We start from the raw sequence: 22,838 nt of genomic DNA, 5'->3' as shown, positions 1-22,838 counted from the left end.
CTTATTCCCAAAGGGAAAGAAACTCTTAACTGAGAAGTCAACCAGACAACGTGCAGAAAACCTAATTGCATTACTGGTATTATGGCATCCCGAATCTGGCAGCTCACTGGGACAAAACAGTGAGAAAAGTCTGTCAAACTACTCAGGAAAGCAACTGACCCCCTTTTTAATGCTAGCTGCAGCAAATATTGGGAATTACTATTTTATATAAACTTATTGGAAAATAATCCTGTAAAAATTATCAAACCAGCACCATCTAAAAAATACGTTATACCCATCCTGAATTTGACTGTCTCTCCAGATAGTTTAGAAGAAAATATAAACAATTTGTCTGCAAAACGTTCAAGCACTAAAAGAAGCATTCTGTGCTTCATTATCAATATCCTCATTACACCATCAGCTGAAGTGCTGACTAGTTTTCCTGTGAAGATTTATCATGTATGGTGGCCACTTTGAAACATAGGTAGCGGAGTCTTTAACATTCCCTTCTCAAGCATCTCCCTGCTGTGCCTGTAAATGTCAGTCCAGTTTTTTCACGGCTGCACGCACAGATTAGAAACAGCAGGAGAGCTTGGGAGTATGACTACAATACTAGTAAGGACACTTGTCTTCATGGCACTGCTCAAGTGATTCTTGGAATGCAGGACCCTGCTGTTTTCTAATATTTACACACAACTGGAGTCATCAAGAGCAGTAAATGCAGTCTAAAGGCAGTTTGCTTCTTTTGTGTTAGGGGCTTTACTTTCAAATGGGGATGTCAACAAAATCTGACTGCACCCTCTGCCTCTCATGAAGTGCTGTATTTGCCCATCAGTGCTTTGCAAAGCAGAGAGAACACGTGTGTGCAAGTACACACTGTATGTGATCCATACGGCAGCGCTGCGGGTATGATCACAGCCTTCCCTCCGCTCCTCCTGCCCCGTCCCACGCCTTAAACACTACTGCAGTTACAGCGAGCTGGAGCGTGGGGCTTTGCAGTGCCTTCTGAGCAGAGACAAGCCCTGAAACAACATTCACCTTGAATAAAAAGCACATTTCCCTTCACAGAACACCTGTCAGAACATCTTTTTCCAGGACACTTTTGGGGTGGAAGGAGGTAAGGGTGGCTTATGAAACTCACGCCTCAAAACATTCTTTTCAAATATATGGAAATAATTGTTTGTTCTATTTGGCTTTGGTGGTGTCAAAAGAAAACACACTGTTTGGAAACTTGGAAAGTAATCAAAGGAAGTTTACTGGTAAATAAGTTACTAAAAAAAACCAAAATGTCAGACAACTGAAGTACAAAAGAATGACATTAACTTAAGAGTATGTGACAAGGAAGAGAATACAGTATGCCTTCCTGACAATAGCTATTCAGAACAGTATAACATACTTTCTGAACAAAAAAAAAAGATTAAATGAAGTCATTAAAATTATAGCTTGATTTGAGGAGTTTTAAACATGAGAGAGGCTTAAGCAATCCTACTTTTACATCTCAAATGAGGAGAATGCTATGCTTAAAATACCCAGGAAAATGAACCTAACAGTCAACAGAAATGAGAAAGCACTTCTTAAATATGGTATTCCAGTTTTATTTCAAAACAACACACTCCCTTGTTTCAAAACAAACTCTTCATTCATTCATTCAACATTTCATGCTACAACATATTTATTTAATCCCATAAGCTGCTACATTATACAATCAAGCAAGCTGGACATCCACACGAATACACTCTCACTGGCTCATATGGATTCCTTTTGGTTTGCCAAACTTTTGATTGCCCTGATGAGAATGATGTTCATGCCTTATTATGTGTATGTTGCAGTAGATATATGAAAAGTAGCAGTGCTGAACTCCAGTTGAATTCACACTGCAATTCAACACTCTGTTTTTTGACTTATAACTCTGAAGAGAGGACTCAAAGCTAACCAAGGAAGTACTTGTACAAAAGGATTTGTAAGATTACATGTTCCTCAAGTACTAAAAAGGTAAATCATTATTGCTGTGGGAAGTAGTTGTGAGATATTTCAATGGAACTAGATCCTGCACAAAGTTATTCACAATTATATTCTAGTCTTTTCACTAATATAAAAAGAAAACCTGAGGGGATAGTTGAGAATAGACATTGGTTTTTGGTTGGCTCATTTCTTTGCCCTGGACCCTTTGTCTGAAATTCTGGTCTCTTTCTTTCCAGAGAAATTGTGAATAATTGGAAAAGTGATACAAACACAAATACTATGCAAAAAAATGGCTAAAATTCAGTACCTGTATTCCAAAGAATTAAATGCATTTTATACAAACTAGAATGGAAGGACATGATTTTTGCCTTATGTTCTGTTTTTAATTCAAACAGTTGAAATATATTTAAATGCTATTTCTGCTTTTTCAGACTTCATTTCAGTGTGCATTTAAGTGACTACCAATATGACTTTACTCAGAACTGTGAGAAATCAGATGCAACACTGCTGTTTCTTATACAGTATCCATAATGAAACTATTAAATAAGGCTTTATCTCTACATTACAAAACAGGAAAAAAGCACTCTTTTTTAGTTTGCCTTTAAGACATGAATTCATGTATATAAAGAATAAAAATGTATCCCCACTCCAAAAGTTGGCAAAATTTTGCATTAGTATTTACGTGTACATAAATTATGCAAATATTTTAATAAAACATTTATTCTTCAAAAACAGGTACAAACAGTAATCCATGTTTTTACAGGATTCATCATTTAAAAAGGAAAGAAAAAGATTCCAGTGCTACCAACGACAACAAAAAAAAATCAGAAATGAGCCTCAGAGCAACTTAATTTGTTGCTCCATATATTATTTACTTCTGGACTCTCTTTCTGGTGGCTGTGCTTTTCTTGGGTTTTGGTGAGGTCATCTTCTCGGTTCTGGCAGCAACTGCATCTGCAATTCAAATAAAACAGAAAGACTGACAGTGTTAAAATAACAAAAACAGATGACAAGATAAAACTTTCAGTTTGTAAAAGGATAGCTGAACTCATATCATTCATTGAGCTTTAAGTGGGGATAGGTAATATGCCATGAACAGAGGAGAATCTACAACTATTTCTGGGCACTGACCTTCTCCTAAAAAACCATGTTTTTCAGCTCAACTTCTCCAAGAGTATCATCACATGGAGTTGAGTCATTTTTTTTAGCTCATCTTCACCAAAAGAATTAGATCCTCTACAAAAATCTACACCCCTCCTTCCTCCCCATGTGCCAACTTTGAGTTTTATAATGTCTTCCAGTATTAAGCTATTTTTTGGACCTGGCTAAGCTCATCTAGCTCTGGAGTCACAATTTAACCCCAGACAGTAACCATGCAGAGTTCATTCACTCACTCTCCCTCCCTTCCCAGTGGGAAGTGGAAGAAAATTGGAAAAAGGAATAAAGTCCCATGGGTTGAAATAGGAACAGTTTAATTATTACAATAAAGTAAAATATAATGAAAAAAGTAAAAGAAATATTAATTACCACACATGTAAAAAAACCCCAACCCACAAGTGACACACAATACAAAAGCTCATCACTCACTGACTGATGCCCAGCCAGCCCCCCAGCAGTGACTGGCCCCTCCCAGCCAACTCCCCCAGTTTATGTAGTGGGTATGACATTCCATGGTATGGAATATCCCTCTGGCCAGTTTGAATCAGCTGGCCTGGCTGTGCTCCCTCCTGGCTTCTTGTGAAGCTCCTCATTGTCAGAGCACAGGAAATTGGAAAGTCCTTGACTTAGGGTAAGCACTGCTCAGCAGCAGCCAAAACATCTGTGTTATCTACATTACTCTCATACTGAATCCAAAACACAGCACTTCACCAGCTACTACAAAGAAAATTAACTCTATCCCAGCTGAAACTAGGACACTTAGCAACAAAATTTTGACCTGGTATTCTCAGTTTAGTGAAATGTGGCATCTCAGAGCATTCTGAATGGAGTTTATACAAGGGGAGGTAGAAGGCACACGGGTGAAAAAGAAAGGAAGACTTCTGTTTGGCTATGTCAGCTGTTGAATCAGAGCTCAGCTTCCAGTGCAACTGTGCCTACAGATTCAAGCTATCTCTTGACAATATTTTATTAACAAAGGTAAGGAATAATCCCATCTAAATAAGATTCCTAGAAAACCTGGCAGGCAGGTTGTTCAAAGACACCATACCTGAAAGCAATAATAAAATTTCCCTGCGCTTTGATTCTTGCCTGCCTACTACCAGGGAAAAGGAAGAAAACAAAACATCACTGCTCATTTCTGTGAATTGCATTCAACTGAAGTCACTTGGACAAAAAAAAATATACATAATGAAAATTTCTACCATTTGCATATACAGTAACAATGAAATATTTTTCATCTCCTGGTCATGTAATTTTAATTTTTTTGTTCTTCTTAATCCTGAATTCCTCCTTGAAGATAGCATGCCTAACTATTTCAGTTCTTGCTTGTAAAACTATATATAATTCCACAATTCATGTCAAGTGTACAGGTAAAGAAAAGCAAAACTGAATTTCATGGAAGTCCTGAAGAAAGAAGCTGCTTGCTTAAGACAACAGCCTTTGAGCAGTGGGAGTCACTGATCATCAGTAAACTTGGGTGAGTCGAGGCAGAGAACAATGTAAAACAAAGCTTTACAAAAGAAACCCAGCAGTATTGTGTATAGTTCTGGGCTCTGTCCTACAAAAAAGGTCTGAGAAAAATGGGGAGAAAAAGTGGCTTCCAGTTCAAAAACAAGAAGAAAACATTGAATGTAGCTAGTTTATCTGAAGAGAGTAAAAAAAAAAGAAAAATGGGAGACATATGATGTGTAAAAAGTTGCTGCATAAAATGAGTGTGATTTTCATGTCCACAGTGGCAAGAACAACTACTAAGCATAAGGGAAATTCATATCAGGTAATAAAAATATTAAAATACTCCCCCTTATTAAATCCTCTGTAATAGTAAGGACAGTTAAGTACTACAAGTGGTGTTGACCAGGGTAGTTTTAGAATAATCATACAGGTTTTAAGATAAAATATTAGCATCTATCAATATTAATACCAATATAAATCTATTAGACTGGTGTATAGAGCAGATCTCTTCCTGAGGTCCCTTCTCATCTTCCAATTCTACATACACTGTTTTAGAACCACACAAGGCTTACAACTAAGTGCTCAAGTTAAAAAAAAGTAAAGTTTTTATAAAGTTACAGAAGTTCCTTTAGTAAAAACAAAGCCACTACTTTCCTGTTTAAATTTTCTTCTTTGATAAAAAGGAGGATACTGAGACATTTGGAAACATGAAAACAGCAACTGAGCAGATAAAATCAGGTAGGATTTAGGTGACTTCCAAGTTACATCATAGGTTAGAATATTTGAACACAGAGCCACGTAGAGATTTTAGACTGTCAACAAACATCAGGTAAGTATGCTAGACGTGAGCCAACTACATCACTTCCATATGCTGAATCTACACCTGACAAAGTAAGTACATGCCAGTCTCCAGATAATGGGCTGAAGAGCTCCAGAAATTGTAGCTCTTTAATCAAATTTGTAGTCATGACCATTGAATAAAACACCTAACATCAAAAGAAGTGGTGGAGTACATTGATCAGACACTACAAGGTTTCCTTTCTCAAAAAGAACCCCAAACCTAAGGTCTGTGTATACATGTGCACAACCTTACAGACACATTTTGCTCTATGTTTACCTCCTTAAGAAACAAAGGTCAGTAAATCTGGAGTGGTAGATGATGTGATGGAGTCCTCTGGAAGAGATGCTCTCAACTGGCAACCACTTGAATGAAGCTTATTCATCATTTCTGTGCAGACACCCCATATGCCACAGCAGGACAGCGTTAGGACTGATGTTGCTTTAATACAGGCAACTACACACCTGTATTAAATTATTCCAAACATAAATATGTGAAATTGCCACAGATAACCTGAGAAGTGATAAGGTAGGAATGATTCTGTCCCTAATCTACAATCTTACATATGCCACTACATCAGATCTCAGTGCACTATATTATTCCTGAGAATAATTTTGTTACTAATTTAAGTAATAAATACATACTTGTGGTTTCCAAAGCAGCTAAACTTAGAACTGCCAGTTCTTCAAAATTCTTTTTGACCACAGTATCCCTTTTCTCTTGTAAAATGTGTTTCAGGTGTATTTCAGCTGTCTTTGGTGGTATCAAATAACCAAATAAATAAATAATCAAATAATCAAATAAAGTCATTTTGCTAGATGACTCTTTAGGAGATCTTTTTTCTTCAACTGCCCTTAAAAGGGTTCTACAATCATCAGATTGAAAAAGAAAACAAGAAAATAGAACCCATACATTTGCTATTTACATATGGAAGGAATAAGAAAATAGTGTTGGAAGTTGAAGACTACATTAAGCAACCAGCTGCAAAAATCAATTGGGAACTTAGGCCAGGCTGCAGCATTTCATGAGTTAAACAGCAACATTCTCCAATCACTTTGGGCAATTTGAATATGGTGCCAATGAAGAGATACTTTTCTTTTGAAGAAGATAAAAGACAAAATCTTCTTTTAAGAAGACTGTAAGAAGATGAAGTCTTCTTTTAAGAAGACCCTTCTTTTAAGGCAGAGCCCTCTGACAAGCTCTTTCCCAGTTCAGCCAGACAACCCCTGCATAACTGAAAAAACCTGGTGAATAACACTTCTCAGACAAGCACTTTTCAGTATTCTGAAGCTGCTGAAAAAATTGCAAGGGTGACAAATAGTAGTTGTGGTTAGTTGGCTTTTTCTGTTTTCACAGCAGCTCTTTTTCTACAAGAATTCAGAAATACAACTCAGGAAAAAAATGAGAGGCCAGAAGAATGCAAATATGGACTTGAATTCCGGTAAATGTATGACTATGGGGTAGGGATGAGAGAGAAAAGTCAGTGAAATTGTGGGATGGAGCTTAGCTTTAGCTACTCTGTTCTGCCAAGTACTCCCTTTCCTGCAATAAATAAAGCAAATACTTTTCATATTCTCATAAGGAAAAACATCAGAACACAAGAATCTATTATTTATGACTTTATGCCTGTGTATTTCTTACAGATAACATCAAATATATAAGTGTTCTTTTAAAAATTTTCATATAAAATTGTTCCAGATGAAACTGAAACTGGTTTACTTCTATTTGCAAAAATTGCTTCACTGAAGATATTTCAAAACACAATTGTAGATAAACAGAAATCACTTATCCCATGCAGCATGTGTCTGAAAATAACCTTCCTCTTTGCCACACCGCAATTTGCACGACGAAGGCAGTTTAATTCAAAACATTACTTGCAATCTTGCAAAAGGTTAGTTTTGTAAAAATCTGAGTCACTGCAGTACAATTTTTCTTTCCTGTAGAAAAATTTCACTTGCAAATTTTATATCTGAGTTTGAATTGCAATACTTGTTCAACATACTGCAATTCATCTTCAGGTCACAGAAAAACAACCAAAAAAGCAGACATAACTTTTTTTTCTTAAATTACTTAGTTCTACATGTAAAGTCATTATACAAAACTTTACACATGGAAAATTTTCGTTACAAGATGTTTTGTTTTAATACTTTTTATTAGCAGCAAACACAAGAAAGTCCTGTTAAATGTAAAAAGGGAACATAAATTACTGACATTTTAAATGTGTTTAAGTGCTAGAAATTATCTGAAAATATTGTAAGAAACAAGTCTAAAATATAAATATAGATTAAATAAGGAACTGTGTTCCAAGCACACACAGAAGTACACAGTAACACTCCCATACTTTACATGTTGGACACTAATTTTTTCTTTATTATGATTAGTGGCACATGTTCGAAGTAATTCTCACTGAATTTGTAACTTGCCAATTGCCAAAAAAACCCTACTATTCATGAAGAACCACAAAGATAAAATAAATGTAAACCAAATCTATTTTAGCCTTCCTATCCACAATATTTAAAAATCTTTAACATTGAATGCACCTCCTACCATACCTTTTCTAATTTAAATAGCTTTTGAAAAGCATCAAACTATCTCGGGGCAAGCATAAAAAGACAAATCATATTGTGTTTGAATATACTTAGTACAAAATATAGAAATGAGTCTGTCAATATTTCGGGCACTGAAAACACTATTTCTCCACTTAGAACCCAGATCTTTCTGGTAATTTCTAGATAAAACATTGCAGCACATGTTTTTAACTTCTAAAATTGGACCACATAACTCTTGTACTAGAACATTTAACTTGCAACATTGCTGAGACAGGTAAGGGAAGGCTAAGAAGAGCACAGAAAGGGACAGATCTTTCAGTCACCAAGCACAGAGATGGATACACAGTTTTAGAACTTGTATCTACTTCCCCTCGAGTCTGTAACAGAGAGTAGTCAATACCAAATCTTCCACAAGAAGGAAGAGATGTATTACACAATTAGAACTACTGTGCAGTACAAGTTCCACAGAAAATAAGATTTTTAGGGTGCAAGATTAAGAGATATAAAAAAAAAATCTACCTGCAATGTGGGCATTGGTACAAAGACAAGTAACAAGCTGCACCATAAAGAAGCCCAAAAAAGATACGATTTGCTTTCTCCTAAAGTTCCATGACAAGGTGCATTTGCAAAAATGTGACTAAGTGGACTTTAAGTAATAAATCTTACTTGAATAAAGAAAAAAATATTTAAGACAATAACCCAGATACTGATTTATGCAATGCCATGCAAGGTAAAGAAACATAAAGCTAAGTACATATTAACCAAGAAATAATAATATTAAACCACCATTTTAGAATGTTCTTCTGATCAATCCATCAGTATAACTGCTTACATATTGGAGCTGTTCAATAGTTCTTTATTTATATTGCAAGAATAACCAAAGACTCCAGTTAAGGCCTTAACACAGTAGATGTTAACCAGCAATACAGACCTGCAAAATTCCCACCCGTATTAGTATTGACTATTTTAAAAGTATATTTTAAAATACAGTATTTTCACTGTCATATCTACTTTAATAGTTTTCTTTATATGCCCTAATTAATAAATCCCAAAAGTACTTTAGTATTTTATTTGTATGTCCTAATTAATAAATCCCAAAACTGTCTTCAAAAATTCAGAACAGAAAATAAAAAAGGCTATTCTAAAGAAATTCTGTATTGCTCTAATCTAATCTTCATTAACCCTGAGATTTAAAAATACCTACTGGGGTAGTTGCTTTATTTCTGTTGTAGCTTTGAACTTAGGATTATTCACAAATTCTCATGAAATCCTTGTTTTTCCATCATTTATGAGATTTTCACTGAGGATGTCTATCTGGCTATTCCATCAAATTGATCAAAAATAAGCATGCTAATGCTATCACATTATGCACTACACCCCTGCATGAGCATTGGTGGATATGGACAGTGTATGCCAAAGTTTGGTATTCTGTTTTAACAGTATCATCACTTATAAGCCTCTATATTTTACTACTGTACATGAAGGCAGCTAGCATTAAAAATGGAGCCGCTACAGAGGGGGGAAAAATGCTTCTCATTTAAATAGAAATCATCTCTTCTGACAGCATTTTTTCTGATGGAGATAGATTGGCTAATATAATACTTCAACATCATTCATATTACTTTATAAAGGATAGCTTGCAAAATTCCCCATTTTCAGAAAAAACTATGGGTTCATTATGTCAGGAAAAAAAAAAAAAGGAAAATATGATAACATGCTAATATAAATAAAAAATAATTTAAGAATTTCACCAAACATCAAGCAACTTATTTTGGAAGTCCAACACAGCTTGTTTCTCAAGAGTTTTCTGAAATTCTGCTTCCAAATAGTCACTTGACTGCTCCAGAAACACTGATGGCTGACAGGATTGGAGGAGAAGGCCTTTAACAACCTCATCTGATGTGGCCACTCTTACACGGAGAACAACCAAGGACAGCTGACAGCAGAAGCAAGAATTTCCAGATGACTGTCCTTTCTCAGTGCCATTCTTTCTTCTCCTACAAGTCTGGGGGTCCCCCAGCCCCAGAAGACTTCAATACTGGCAGACTTCCTATGGCCACTGAGCACCTTAGGGTACTCAAAATGCCACACAGCTGATCAGGATCTTTTGGGGACAACTAATCTTTTGGACTGGACAAGACAAACTGCATAGTCAGATGTGGTTAATGCTGATGAGCTGAACAGCAAGAGGCTGCACAGCTCTTCATGCTACTGATTTCTGTTGAAACACTTACAAGATGTTTTTTGAATACCTGAAGAGCAACCACCATTCCACCATATTTATGCCCCTTAGAAACCAATAATATAGAATTTCAACAACTTTTAAAGCATTCCTATATAACTCAACCTCAAATTGTACAACTAAGAGATATCAAGAAAATACCCATTTTACTGAACTTCAGGATTTTTTTTAAGTCAGAGGGAAAACCATTTAATGGAGAAACAAGTCCATGGTAACACAAAACTAGTCAGATTTGGAAACAGAGTTTTAAGTATTTCTATAATAATCAGCCCTTTTCAAACTATAAAAGTATCAGAATCAGAAAAGATGGTGAAACAGTTGCCCTTTCCTTCAACACAGGTTTATGAATCATGTAATAGTTGGTAAAGTTTTTAATTCCAAATTTGGAGAGAACCAAATGAATAAGTACATGTATCACATTTCACCTGAAAGCATTTCATATACTCCATCTACTTGGTATTCATTAAACTGAGTAGTGTAAAAAGGTAAAATTAGAGCCATTTCATCTGTAACTTTATTGAACTAGCAAGTTTTTCTCGTTTAAGCTTATGCTGAAAATCTCCACAGACTCCCAAATACCTTTACTTAGTCTCAAAAAAACTCATTGTTTACAAAAAGCTGATGTTACCACCTGGATGCAATTCTTCAAGTTATTTTCCATCTCCTTCTATAAGAATTTCAATTCACAATCCCAGGAAAAGGTAGTACAATATAAGAAAAGAAAGTAAGCTCTGTGCATGTGTATCAAATCACAGAAGATAGTCAACTGTATTATGTATTTTGTTTAAAAGTGTTAAATTATATCTAAAATGCTAAAACTGCACCAGCATCATGTAAGATCATTCTATTGCTTTGAAAGAAAGTATAATCCAATTAATACTTTTTCAGCTACTGACAGACAAGAGAATTTATAATAAATTGTAATCAATAAGTAAATACACATTCAAAAAAGAAAAATAATCACTGGTCTTAGTGAATAAAATTCTCTAATATGAACAGCTGAAAATGACCAAAGTAGAGTCACCTCCTGGAATAACATTAGCTTCACTCCTTGTACTTGGTGCCATACAGTTTGAGTAAGTATACCAGGGTAAATCCAGAACTCACCAGTATTATTACTGTCTTTGAAAGCTTACAGTTTCCCATCCTGCAACACTCCATCAAACAGTTTTTAAACAAGATTTGTTTTAGGGTAGACTTCAGTCCTACTGCTTTATTTTTAGACTACTTGACCACAGACAACATCTGGTATTTTACTTAAAATTATAAATCAAAAATTCTTTAGGAAAAATATCTTTGCTATTACTTGAATTGAGTTCATATTTACATGAAGGCACTACAAGGTTGGATCCATAAAGCAGTTTAACTGGATATTCACCACCAGCTTTCCCTATATAGATCTATTGAAGATTTCTCACATTGGATTTTCAATGATCCTACTTTATCTGTCCATGACTTTTTCCATACTGCACTGAAATTATGCCAAATTATATTGAAATAATAGCTTCAGCATTTTCTATCCTTATAGATAATCTTTTCCTTGACTTTAAACATGCTTGCATTTGGAAGCTGCAGCTGTTAGCCCTTGGCTTTAACACTCTGTGCAGAGGAACCCTGAGGAGTCAGCATGTTCTAATAGTGGACTGGACAAGACAGGAGGACAAAAATGGGAATGTGCAGAGAATGAACGATGGCAAAATGAAAATAAATTCGTTCAGCTACCAATTTTTATCACCTAGCAATTCCACCAGCTTTGGGCACTACTTAATTGGAGCATAATCCTTTCTTACATAGAAAGTTGAAATATTTTAACTTTATTAAATAAAGTTAATATAAAAAGATCAAAAGCACTTGAACTGCTAAAGGTTCTATTGGGTATTTTATGTGGCTGGGGTTTGGTAAGTTGAGGTCAGCTTCAGGGCTAGCCTCTGTGGGGAGAGGCCAGCTGCTCTCCTGTGCCTGACACAGCCCTTTCCAGCTGGCTCCAGTACAAACCCACTGCAGGCCAAAGCTTCAAAACAAGCCCACTGCAGGCCAAAGCTGAGCCAAATTTGTTTGTGGCACCTCTGTGGAAAGATTTAAGAAAGAATTAAAAAAAATCACTGGAGAGGTAGAAAGGGAGTAGCAGTGCAGAAAGCAGAGTGGGAAAGAGCAGACAGAACACCTAAGTCAGAGGCGGAAGTGCTATTCGATTGGCCTAGAGCACATATTCCCTGTAACTCAGGAAGGACTCGGAAGAGAGGAGATATCCCCTGCAACTCATGTGAGAGCCCAACCTGGAAAAAAATGGATATTTCCTGAAAAAAATGGGCCACTTTTTTTTTTTTCCCCAACTGCAACCCAAAACAGAGCCCACACTGGAGGAGGGGTAAATGGATGAAGGAGCAGCAGAGACCACAGCACATTTCTCCTCTAGGACCCTGCACTGAACAAGAAGAGTGGTAGAGTTTAAGGTGAAGTAGTTAGGTTGAGCTTGGGGGAAGGGGAAGGAAAGGTGTTTTAATGTTTGTTGCTATGCAAATTTATTTTAAATTTGCAATATATTACATTTATTTTCCTCAAGTTGAGTCTAGTTTGCCCAAAACAGTAAATAGTAAAAGATTTCTTCATCTTTGTCTTAATTAATGGGTTTTCTCATCCTATTTTCTCCTTCTGTCCCACTGAGGAGGGGAGCAAGTAGCTGTGTGAGGGTCTGGACTTTAGCCAAGGTATCCTGCCACACCAGTACATGTGACTGTCAGAACAATCTTTTGACTTACTAGAAATAGCAGCTTTCTTTTTCTTTGGACTTCCTAGATCTTCCATTTTTGCCTCAGTGCTCTCACCGGCTGCAGTTGCCGCCTGTCTTCTTTTCTGAAGGAGAAAAAAAAAAAAAAAGGCAGTTGAACTCAAGAGGAGAAAAGACCATGTAAGGCAGAAAATATCCTCACAAAATACCTCCTTATTTTATATTATATATTATAAAATGTCTCCAGTCATAGAAAAAATGCATTCCTGTATTAATACAAGAATACTGGTACTAAGCCATACACAGTTTGAAACAACAGTTCCCCAATCTGCAGATCACTTTAGCAGTTGAAATCTTGATTTAGGAAAACATGAGGTGTTGTGATCATAACCTGGATTTTTTTATTCTTACACTGAATAAATGCTACAAAAGGAGCAATCTGAAAAACTTAAAGAACACATAACATTTTATCCCAAGTTCATATTAATTGGGTTTTCTAAAATAATTACACCACATTAAATTCAAGTTTGTTTGGATCCTTGCTTTTAAAGCTTTCTTTGCACAGGTCAAAAGCAGCTAATACTCACTGACAGGACTTTTTTTTTTTTAAATAGCAACCATGGGTTCTGTTCCAAAGAGAGGTATTTGGAAAATCTGAACTCTATTCAAGGTACATTATCTTAAAACCTCTAAATGAATAGAACTCTTATTATCTGTGTATTATAATTAATCTTGCTACTGCAAAGTATTCCTGAAGTAGTTATGCAAAATTATTGTTTTAAAGCCATGATTTTTGCAAAATATGGAAGTGACCTGCATCAGGCATACATGAAAAGCACTGAACACTGGAGGAGTTTTACTTTTCCTTTCCTTTCTTTATTTTTTTTTTAATTGTGTGAGACTAAAGCTTTACTAATACAGCTTTAAAAGTGGCTACAACTTCACACAGCTCACAGGAGAAGGGGAGAGTGCATTGCATCTTTCCTTTCCAAAGTGTTGCTTCATGATTACCATCTAAACCCTGCTGGGCTGAACAGATTGGTTCGATAATTACATACAATAACTGCAGTGGGCAGGTAACCCTCAGCTGGCACAGGGCAGCTCCCCTGTGAGAACTTCCATATGCAAACTGCACTGATGGAGTGCATTAGGTACATCTTTCCTGCCGGTGCACAGGCCTGATTACCGCCAGCCAAGACTCCAAGGTTAGCATGTCAGCAGATTTGTGATGCATTAGGCAGGAATAAACACAGACACTTTTGTTCATTCTGACCAAAATTAAGGAGGACTATTTCAGCACTGTACTGCTTTTATATGAGAGATAATGCATTCCTCCCAACTGTACTAGGAAACATTTTAAATGCTCATCAGAAAAACAGATATTCAATACATATTACACAGAAGCAAAATACATTTATCTTGTTTCCAAGCTTATTTAATAAAAAGTGGTTTCTTAATCTTGATGCAGGTGAATTACATAGCAGTAGAAATCAGGCAGCATTCATCTGACAAAAGCAACACCTGCACAACTGAACCTGAACATTAGAAGGAACAACAAATCAGTAAGATCTGTATTTTTCCAGGCTACTTTACTCCCAATATTTTCCAGACACTCTTCAGCACTGAACAACAGTAAAATGTGGTCCTTGCTCTAAATAATTTAGTCAAGAGCTTGAAATACTCCCTTCAATACATGGTACTGCTAGCTTCTCATTTGTCTAGAACTACTACAGTATACCACACTCTCAAACTAGCATGTTTACTATACCAAAAGGAAAAAAAAAAAAAAGGAAAAAACCTTGAGCACAGCTGTGGAATATGTTTCATTTACTCATACATCTGGGGAAACTTGAGACATGACATAGAAAATAAAATGCTAACTTTTAATACAGCAAACATCTGTGACTTTTACCCAGATACCAATACTGAGAATGACTGTGATTCCAGAACAACCATGTTTATATGTAACCTATAAATGCCCACCATGGCTCAATTAGCTGATAACACAGGAGGATCCTACATATTATCTCCTAACTATGAAACACCATAACTTCAGAATATCAAGTAACACTGTTGATAAGAAAATATTATGGTAGATTGCACCAAAAGAAATGAAGAATAGGTGGGTTAAGACCTTCTCAAGGGTGGATACCAGACTGTGCTTTTCTTTTTCAAATTAGGCATTAAGCATGCCAAACAAAATTCAGCACGTGATAGAAGATCCTGGCTTTCAGAGGCAAAATGCTATTGATCAATGGCAAATTATCTTTATGGAGAGTAGTTTTAATTAAGTTTGGAAATTGAAGGTTATCTTTAAAACACTAAGTCATCTTCTACCCTAGCCTATATTGCAAGGCCTACAAAACCCAACACAGAAGGAAGAGTCATCTGTCCTGATGTTTGATTAAAAGGAAGAAGGTTATGATGTCCATCAATCTTCTGTCTAGCCACTCTAGCAGTAGCTGGCATGAAGTAGCATCAAGTCCACTGAAATATGAAACAGACAGCTGAAAACACTCAAGTGGGCCAGTAGCACTCCCTGTTTTATCTAAGTGCTTCATATTTGTGACAAGTGAGTAAGCTGACCATGTATATGGTTCTCAAAGTATATTAAAAAAAAACCCAATGGAAAGGCTTACTTTTATTTGATTGTCAGGAGGTATAGTACCTATGAAAAAGGATTATCCAACCCTTTGGGAATGGTCTTGACTGATACAGGCTAAAAAAACCAAGATTTCTGAAGTTTTTATTCCACTGCAAATGTGCACCAGACATCTCTGCTGGACAAGGACATTACAGGTCACAGATGTTGGCTCTGCAGCAGGCCAACTTACTCAGCAAAGAAACCAGCCAACCATTAAAGACAGATTATTTTTTCCCCAAAATACATGTCTCAAGCCATATCAAACCACAGCGGGAACAGAACTTATACTATCAAACTCTACTTTTGGAGGGACCTTTACACTAAGTTCAGCAGAAAATATAAGTATAGAGACCACAGCTGTATGATTTTACCAAAATACTATTTACTGGGTAAAAAGATCTAAGAAATGCTGAACATACATCTTCAGAAGACTTTAGAATCCTACAGGAAAAAAATCCTGCTTTTCTCCCATCTTTAACACACTGCTGATCATGTCAGTAAGCAAGCAACATACTTGTATTATTATCCTGCATTATAATTCTCATTTCCCTGGTTCATGCTAAAGGAACCAGTAAACTGCCCAGCTGCTATTAAGAAACATAAATAAAGAAGTAATAAATGCAGTTTGAAGTAGAAGATGATAATTACTGTCCCATTATGTGACCACCTTTTTATGGGTATAAGCTGCTTTAATATACACTTTCCCTAAAGCTTAAAAAGTCCTTAATGCTATATTCAAATTGAAATTCAAGTCCAGAGTTTAAGTCTTCTTAAATACAAGGAAGAAAATACCCCTAGCCTACCAATACAGTTAAGACTCACAAATAACATATTAGATCAGAGAAATCAATATGTGAATTCCAGAATCAAACACTTGGCATAAAGATGTATACTTAAAACTAAGCTTTGAACTAGTCATGGAAAGGAAACTAATACAAAACAAAAACTAGACTAATCTTACATGTACTTTGGTTCATCTGGAGTTTTACCAATTTAAAGAAATAAGTAAATTAATCAAATTAATGTTCAAACATCATTATATCTAGGTTTAAAAATTTTGTTATCTATGGTACTATCTGCTATGAAAGTACCTCATAAATAAACATCATTCTGTATTAAGTTTTATTAACAATTAGTTAAGTTTAATTAGAAAAATAATGCAAGTAACTAGGACTTAAACATTTCACTATTTAATTATTTGCTACTGTATTAAGTTATGACACCTACTTCCAACATCACTAACTCTTACTCAACCAAATGCAATAAAAGATAACATGAATTTTTGAAGTAAAACCTTTTGCACGGGTTTTCTTTGAACGTCTCCATTCTCTGCCAAGCCAAAGTCAAGCACACCATCATCTTTTTGTCCAATGGCCTTGAGACCTTGCAGAAGTATTTCTCTGAAATGCTGATAAACAGGTTTCTCTTCATAACTGAGTACCTTCACCTTTTCCATATATTTGACTATTTCATCTAAAGAAATGGCACCTCCAATTAATTTCTATTTGAAAACATTTTAATCATTCATTTTTATGACAAAAGAGACAGAAATTATGCATGCACTACTTATGCTATTCTTGAAATGGTTATTTATAAACTCATAATAATTATGTCTTTACTACACATTTTAGAAAAAAATTATACCAAGGTTCATTACCCAGTGATGACAGCATCACTGTTTTTTACATGTTTATTGCAATGAAGAAAACAGTCAGTCGTAAAAAACCCTAATAGGCCAATTTTCACCAACGAATGCTTATTTACACAGAATTTCTTATGTCTATATTTAAAAATGTGGAAAAGCAAATTCAATGTTATCTCAGAACTCTATCAGTTCAAGACTGAAACATATACTAAATAATACATGAAACATTAGACCACTGACAAAACAAACAAGTCACACTTGAATGAGAAAACTCTTCTGATCACCAGGAATAGCTGAAAATAACTAAATAGTAAGATCCCAGGAAAGTGTATTTCTAATAGGATCAGTTTAAAAAAAATAAATCATGTACTCAGCAAATGACCTGTGCCAAATAGGAACAATCTATACTTCAAGACTGCACTACTTCTTAAATTTCCATATCTAAAATTCAGTTGCAAAAAATGAATTTACACATCTCATGTTTGAATGAAATTAATACTGTGCTTAACCAGAAACAGTGTGTCTGTAGTGTACTAACTGCAGCCAAAATAAGAGTCTAGACTTATCTTAAGCAACAATCTAATTCATGCCACTTTGTTGTTCCTGATTGAAAGGAAGAATTAAAATAGGTAAAAAGTTCAGTAAATAAGTATTTTTAAATTGCTCTTACCTGGTTTATTTTTCCCAGGAAAGCATTTGTCCATCAAAATGGAAATATTATCTCTACAACTGAAAAACAAAATTAGTCAAAACCACTATTTCTTTTGAATTTTCAATCTTGTCCTGTTCTGATAAACTATTTAAGTACCCAGTTTGGGCCACTGTCAGATACAAGAAACACTACTGTATAAGCCTCTGTTATGACTTAGTATAGACATTTGTAGGTGTGCAGCACATTTGAGAACCTGATGAATACCAGATGGGCCATCTGAAACAGGTTTTGATTCTCAAAAGCAAGCAGAAGACTGAAGAAAAAGGGCTGGTCCATTTTCAACTTTCACATACTGATCCTAAGGAAGCCAAATTACAAATATTTGTTAATGAGACAGAAACTGCTGCACTGGGACAGCTCTCTTCATATTAAATATTTGGCAAGAGAAGGCTGATCTGGGCTGAGGGAAGATGAAGGCATATTGACATTGGGGCTGAAGGACAAAATGAAATATAATTTTAAAATCCTGTAACAGTAGTGCTCTTGCTGGAATGATGCTCAAAGACATTTAATATTCCCCTTTAACCTTCATTTTGCCACATGCATGAGAGCATGGTGTTAAAGGGACTCACGCTCCACACTTCTCTTCCTGTAAAGCATGACTGGTGGCTACCTGCATCCTGCTAAGAGTGCTTTTGGCTTCACCATGGCAATTCTAAAGTGCCAATACCACAGTGGAAAAATAAACATCTCACACACGCAAAAGAAGCCAGCAGAACAGTACAAGTGAAGTTTAATTACATGTCAAGGATACATGAGACACAAAAGGAAAATGGGAGGTATACAAAACAAGAGCTACTCACCGAAAGGAAACATACTCAAAGTACAAAGCATTTCTATAGAAAGACATTTTCATTTTCAAAAGAGAATGAAAACAAAGTTTCTCACCTGATTTTTGAGTCTCTGACAAAATTTGGATCTTTCAAGTTATCTTCCCATGGTAGATGGCCACTAAGCCAATGAATCATACAGTAACCCAAGATCTCCAGATCACCACGTCTTGATGGTGCTAAATATATATGTACATATAAAAAAAACAACCATAACTTTAGTTAATAAAGTACACACAGTTTAACCACAGTAAAAATTTATAAATTTGTTAAGACAATGCTAACACTACTGTATCTGTTACTTATGTCTTTATTTTAGCATGAAAGCTAGGAAGGAAAAAACAATGTTCCTTTATCTAGAGGGATCACTTCATTTTCAAGCTCTTTATCAACTTCTCCTATCCAGAGACATGACATGCTGCAGTCATCCCAATTTGGGAAGCTTTTTAAGTACTCAGGTTGTGGAAAAAATAGAACAAGTTAGTGAAGTGATTGACTTTCAGTTCAAAATAGTTTTTACTTCCCTTTGTCTATGAAAAGGTAAAAATGCTGAAACCCCCACCTCCCCCAAAAATATTCTATAATACTGAGGCCTGAAAACTGAACAAAGGACCATATGAGATCAGAACCCAAAGCCTTCACAAAAAAACCTCAGCCAGAAATAAGCAACAACAAAAAAACAACACCAAAACAATCCACATATTTCTAGTGTAGTCTGTGGTCCCTGCATATATATTGGCAGATCAAGGTGTCTTTGGTAATGTACAGCTATTTTCAACAACTGTTATTTTTGCAGAAAACACTCCTATGCTAATAAAGCAAAATTTAAGAAGTAAATGAAGTTGAGATTCATTATAAATCCTCAATGATTAATCAAACATAAACCTGTCCTTTACATATTCAACCTTTTCTCACTTCTTGTTTTTTGATGTTCAGTGATTATAGGCATAATTAATCAAATTACATTTTTTGAGTAAAATAAAAAATATTTTCACATTGATAGCAGCAGCAACTATTTTTCTCCTAAAACCAGGACCTATTTTTCTATCAAGATCTCACAAGCACTATTCCATTTCTACTTGGTTAATAAAAAGCAATATGCTGAATCTCTTATCTTTATAAATTAAGGAGCTCTTAAAGTTACATTAAAAATAAAATTAATAAAAGTTAGTAAATAGAAAAAAATAAAAATGCCAGCATACCCCATAAAAAAAAAAAAAAAAAAAAAAAAACAAAAAAAAAACAACCTTTTTTTAGAATCAGAAACCTGGTTTGTTTATTTGCAGCACTGAGTTTTGTAAAGTCTTTTATTTAAAAAAAGGATATGCAAATGCCTATTGCAAAGTTTTACATCCTTACCCACACCCTTGTGTGCATCAATACTGGTATATTCAATAGTTCCATCATGGCACCTTTTAGGATCTTCCTTATATACTTTGTGAACTCCGTCAGGACAGTATCGGTAGGCAAGTCCATAATCCACCAAGTACACCTAATAATTTCCACAAAGCATTCCAAGGTTAAAGAACCGTAAGTTCAAAAAATACACAATTAATAAATGCAACTCCCAATCGTTCTCACAACTTCTTTGATAGTATTAAGAACTGCAAGTTGTTCAACTGTGAATAATTCTCAGTACTTTATTAATCTTAACACATGATTTGAAAACAACGTGTCAGTTAGCTTTCATTGTTTTCCATAAAGCAGTCTGATCTGGAAGTCATTTCTTGCTGCTACAGAAGGCGAGTACAGTACAATAGTTATTACCAGTAAAATGAGATTTGAAAAAAAAAAAAAAAACAACCAAGTAACAAGCAAAAAAAGAACTAATGTCCATAGTTATAAACACATTCACTGTGCTACCCTCTTTAAAGTCAGTTGACCCATCTGAACAATACTGTATACTACTACTTCTCAATAACAACAGTTACTTTAAGAGAACTGAAATAACTTACTATTTTACATCTTTCACAAGCTAAAATATTTGAGCAAGAACAAATCCATAATTTTAAACTCTAATATGCATTATTTGAATAGTAAAGAGAGTTAAAAATGCAGAAAAAAAGAAAGACTTCAATAAATCAAGTGGAACAATCAACACTTTAAAGACCAATTTTTTCCAAATAACAGAACACTTATCTGATGGATTTCTTGAACAAAGCAAAGAGGTAACAATGCAGGCAGGCAAACATAATTTACCAGTGTGCTACATAATTTTAGGCTTCCACCTGCAAATACCTATTTGTGACTCAATTTTTTTTAATCTCTAGAATTTCTCTAGAATAATATTTAGACCAAATAGTCAATTGATAACTGTCCAGCAAAATGCATTAAAAATCATAGAATATTTACTAGATATAAATGTCAAGCAGCAATAATGTTACCATATGCATTCTTTAAAATTAGCTTCTGCTAGATTTCACAGGTTCAAAATACTTTCATTGTTGTCAAATAGAAGATTTAAAACATGAGGAGTAAACTGCATTATAAATACCTGATTAGGGTTCTTGTAACTCAGAAGGAGGTTTGAGGCCTTGATGTCTCCATGCACATATTCATGCTCATGGATATATTCCAGAATATCAAGCTAACAAAACAAAATTCATGTAAATGCAATACCCAGGTCTGCCCACCAGAGGACCTGGACTCGGCACAAAAGTGGGACTGAATGAGACATTTACACAGGGAAGACAGATTGAGAAAACAAAATGTATTTTTTAAACTTACTATTCTCAGGCCTAATTGTAGTACAGTTTTATGAGAAAATTGCTTTGCATTCTCTTCATACATCTTCTGGAGATCTCTGCCAAATCTGTCCATTATCATAAATCGATAGCTAAATTCCAGGAGGGAAAAAAAAATCAAAGCCAAAAAACCAGCAAAGTTACTGAAGCATACTTAGGGAAAGATTTTTATTTGCATGTTAACTGTACTAATTAGTGATTGACTACGTCTCTCTCAAAAGAAACTGTGGGAATACTTGAACTACAGTGTTTTTTTAACACTATACATCAATTCTTACCTTTTTCACATCAGCAGCTCAAATGTTCATCCATCAAAAGAATTGCTCTATACTGTAGTTATGCAACAAAATAACAAGTACTCACAGAAAAAAGGATCCCTATTGTAACTCACTATAGGCAAAACCAAGCATCATCTACTTACAAAAATACATTTCTTAGATTTTATAAATGGCTAAGTGATTTAACGTGTTCACTTACAATGTTCCTTTACTAAAATCTATTGCAAACTTTTTTTGACCTACTGTTAACAACAAAAACCTCTCACTTGCCAGAGGTGTTCTGATTTTCATTGCTATAGCCAAACTGGTTCTAGAACCATGAGAGTTCAGAGTGGCTATATTAAAGAAATTCATGCATTAAACACTGAATGCAAAGTCACTTTTATTTGCAGGATAAAAAAAACCGCTATGTTTACCTTTGCTATCAAAATGAATTTTGTTTTTATAATTAGGTTAGTTTTACAGTTGAGAATCTATTGAAACACCAATATTTCTGACACACTAAGGCATCCACAGTGACTACTCAATGCAGTGAGCCACACTAAGAAGCCTGACCTGTAAGCTGCCTGAGGACTGCTAAAATTCCTCTGCAGCACAGCTGTTTAGAGAACAGCCACTAGGAAACAAGGATTATTACATAAACAGGCATTAGCATCAAAGACCAAGTAACAAAAACCTTTCCTGGCATGGAACTAAAAAAACTATCCCTAGACTTAAAACAAATTTAACATGAGACTAGCAATTATTCCAGCTCGCAGATTAAGCCAAGAAAAAGCTCCATCCCTACAGAAAATCCTACATCCCTACAGTGCACCAAGTCCTTAACATTTGTGAGTGAAAATACACTTTAAGTGCGCACAACAAGAAAAACTTGCGTCATATTATTTCAGGACTTGTACATTGGAAATTGACTTTGTTTTAACTACAATATAAAAAGCTTCTAAACCACATATAAATAAATAGCATCATTGTTTTACAGCAACTGTTCACAACAAATGAAATCTCAAAGACTGTAACAAACACAAATAGGAGTAACAAACAGAATACAAACAAAATTTATCTATTTATACAGTCCCT

At 35.1% G+C, this 22,838-nt stretch overlaps 1 protein-coding gene across 7 annotated transcripts in view; it reads right to left on the bottom strand.

Moving 5' to 3' along the window:
- Positions 1–1,210: 1,210 nt before the first annotated feature.
- Positions 1,211–22,838, bottom strand: part of VRK1 (VRK serine/threonine kinase 1) — a 33,414-nt gene continuing 11,786 nt past the window's right edge. For 5 of the 7 annotated variants that reach the window (XM_085580710.1, XM_085580709.1, XM_021549638.4 and 2 more), the window contains 8 exons: positions 21,467–21,575; positions 21,234–21,326; positions 20,099–20,231; positions 18,798–18,918; positions 17,868–17,926; positions 16,847–17,025; positions 12,940–13,033; positions 1,211–2,895 (listed from right to left, as the gene is read on the bottom strand). In XM_085580710.1, the coding sequence (XP_085436836.1) occupies positions 2,813–2,895; positions 12,940–13,033; positions 16,847–17,025; positions 17,868–17,926; positions 18,798–18,918; positions 20,099–20,231; positions 21,234–21,326; positions 21,467–21,575 (871 nt within the window). In that variant the 3' untranslated portion in view covers positions 1,211–2,812. The remainder of the gene's footprint in view (positions 2,896–12,939; positions 13,034–16,846; positions 17,026–17,867; positions 17,927–18,797; positions 18,919–20,098; positions 20,232–21,233; positions 21,327–21,466; positions 21,576–22,838) is intronic. The other 2 variants (XM_085580712.1, XM_085580706.1) reach the window with 1 other exon arrangement.

Source organism: Lonchura striata, chromosome 5 (genome assembly GCF_050655825.1).
Source record: "Lonchura striata isolate lonStrDom1 chromosome 5, ASM5065582v1, whole genome shotgun sequence".
Lineage (NCBI taxonomy): Eukaryota > Metazoa > Chordata > Aves > Passeriformes > Estrildidae > Lonchura > Lonchura striata.
This window is presented reverse-complemented; position numbering and strand designations above follow the sequence as displayed.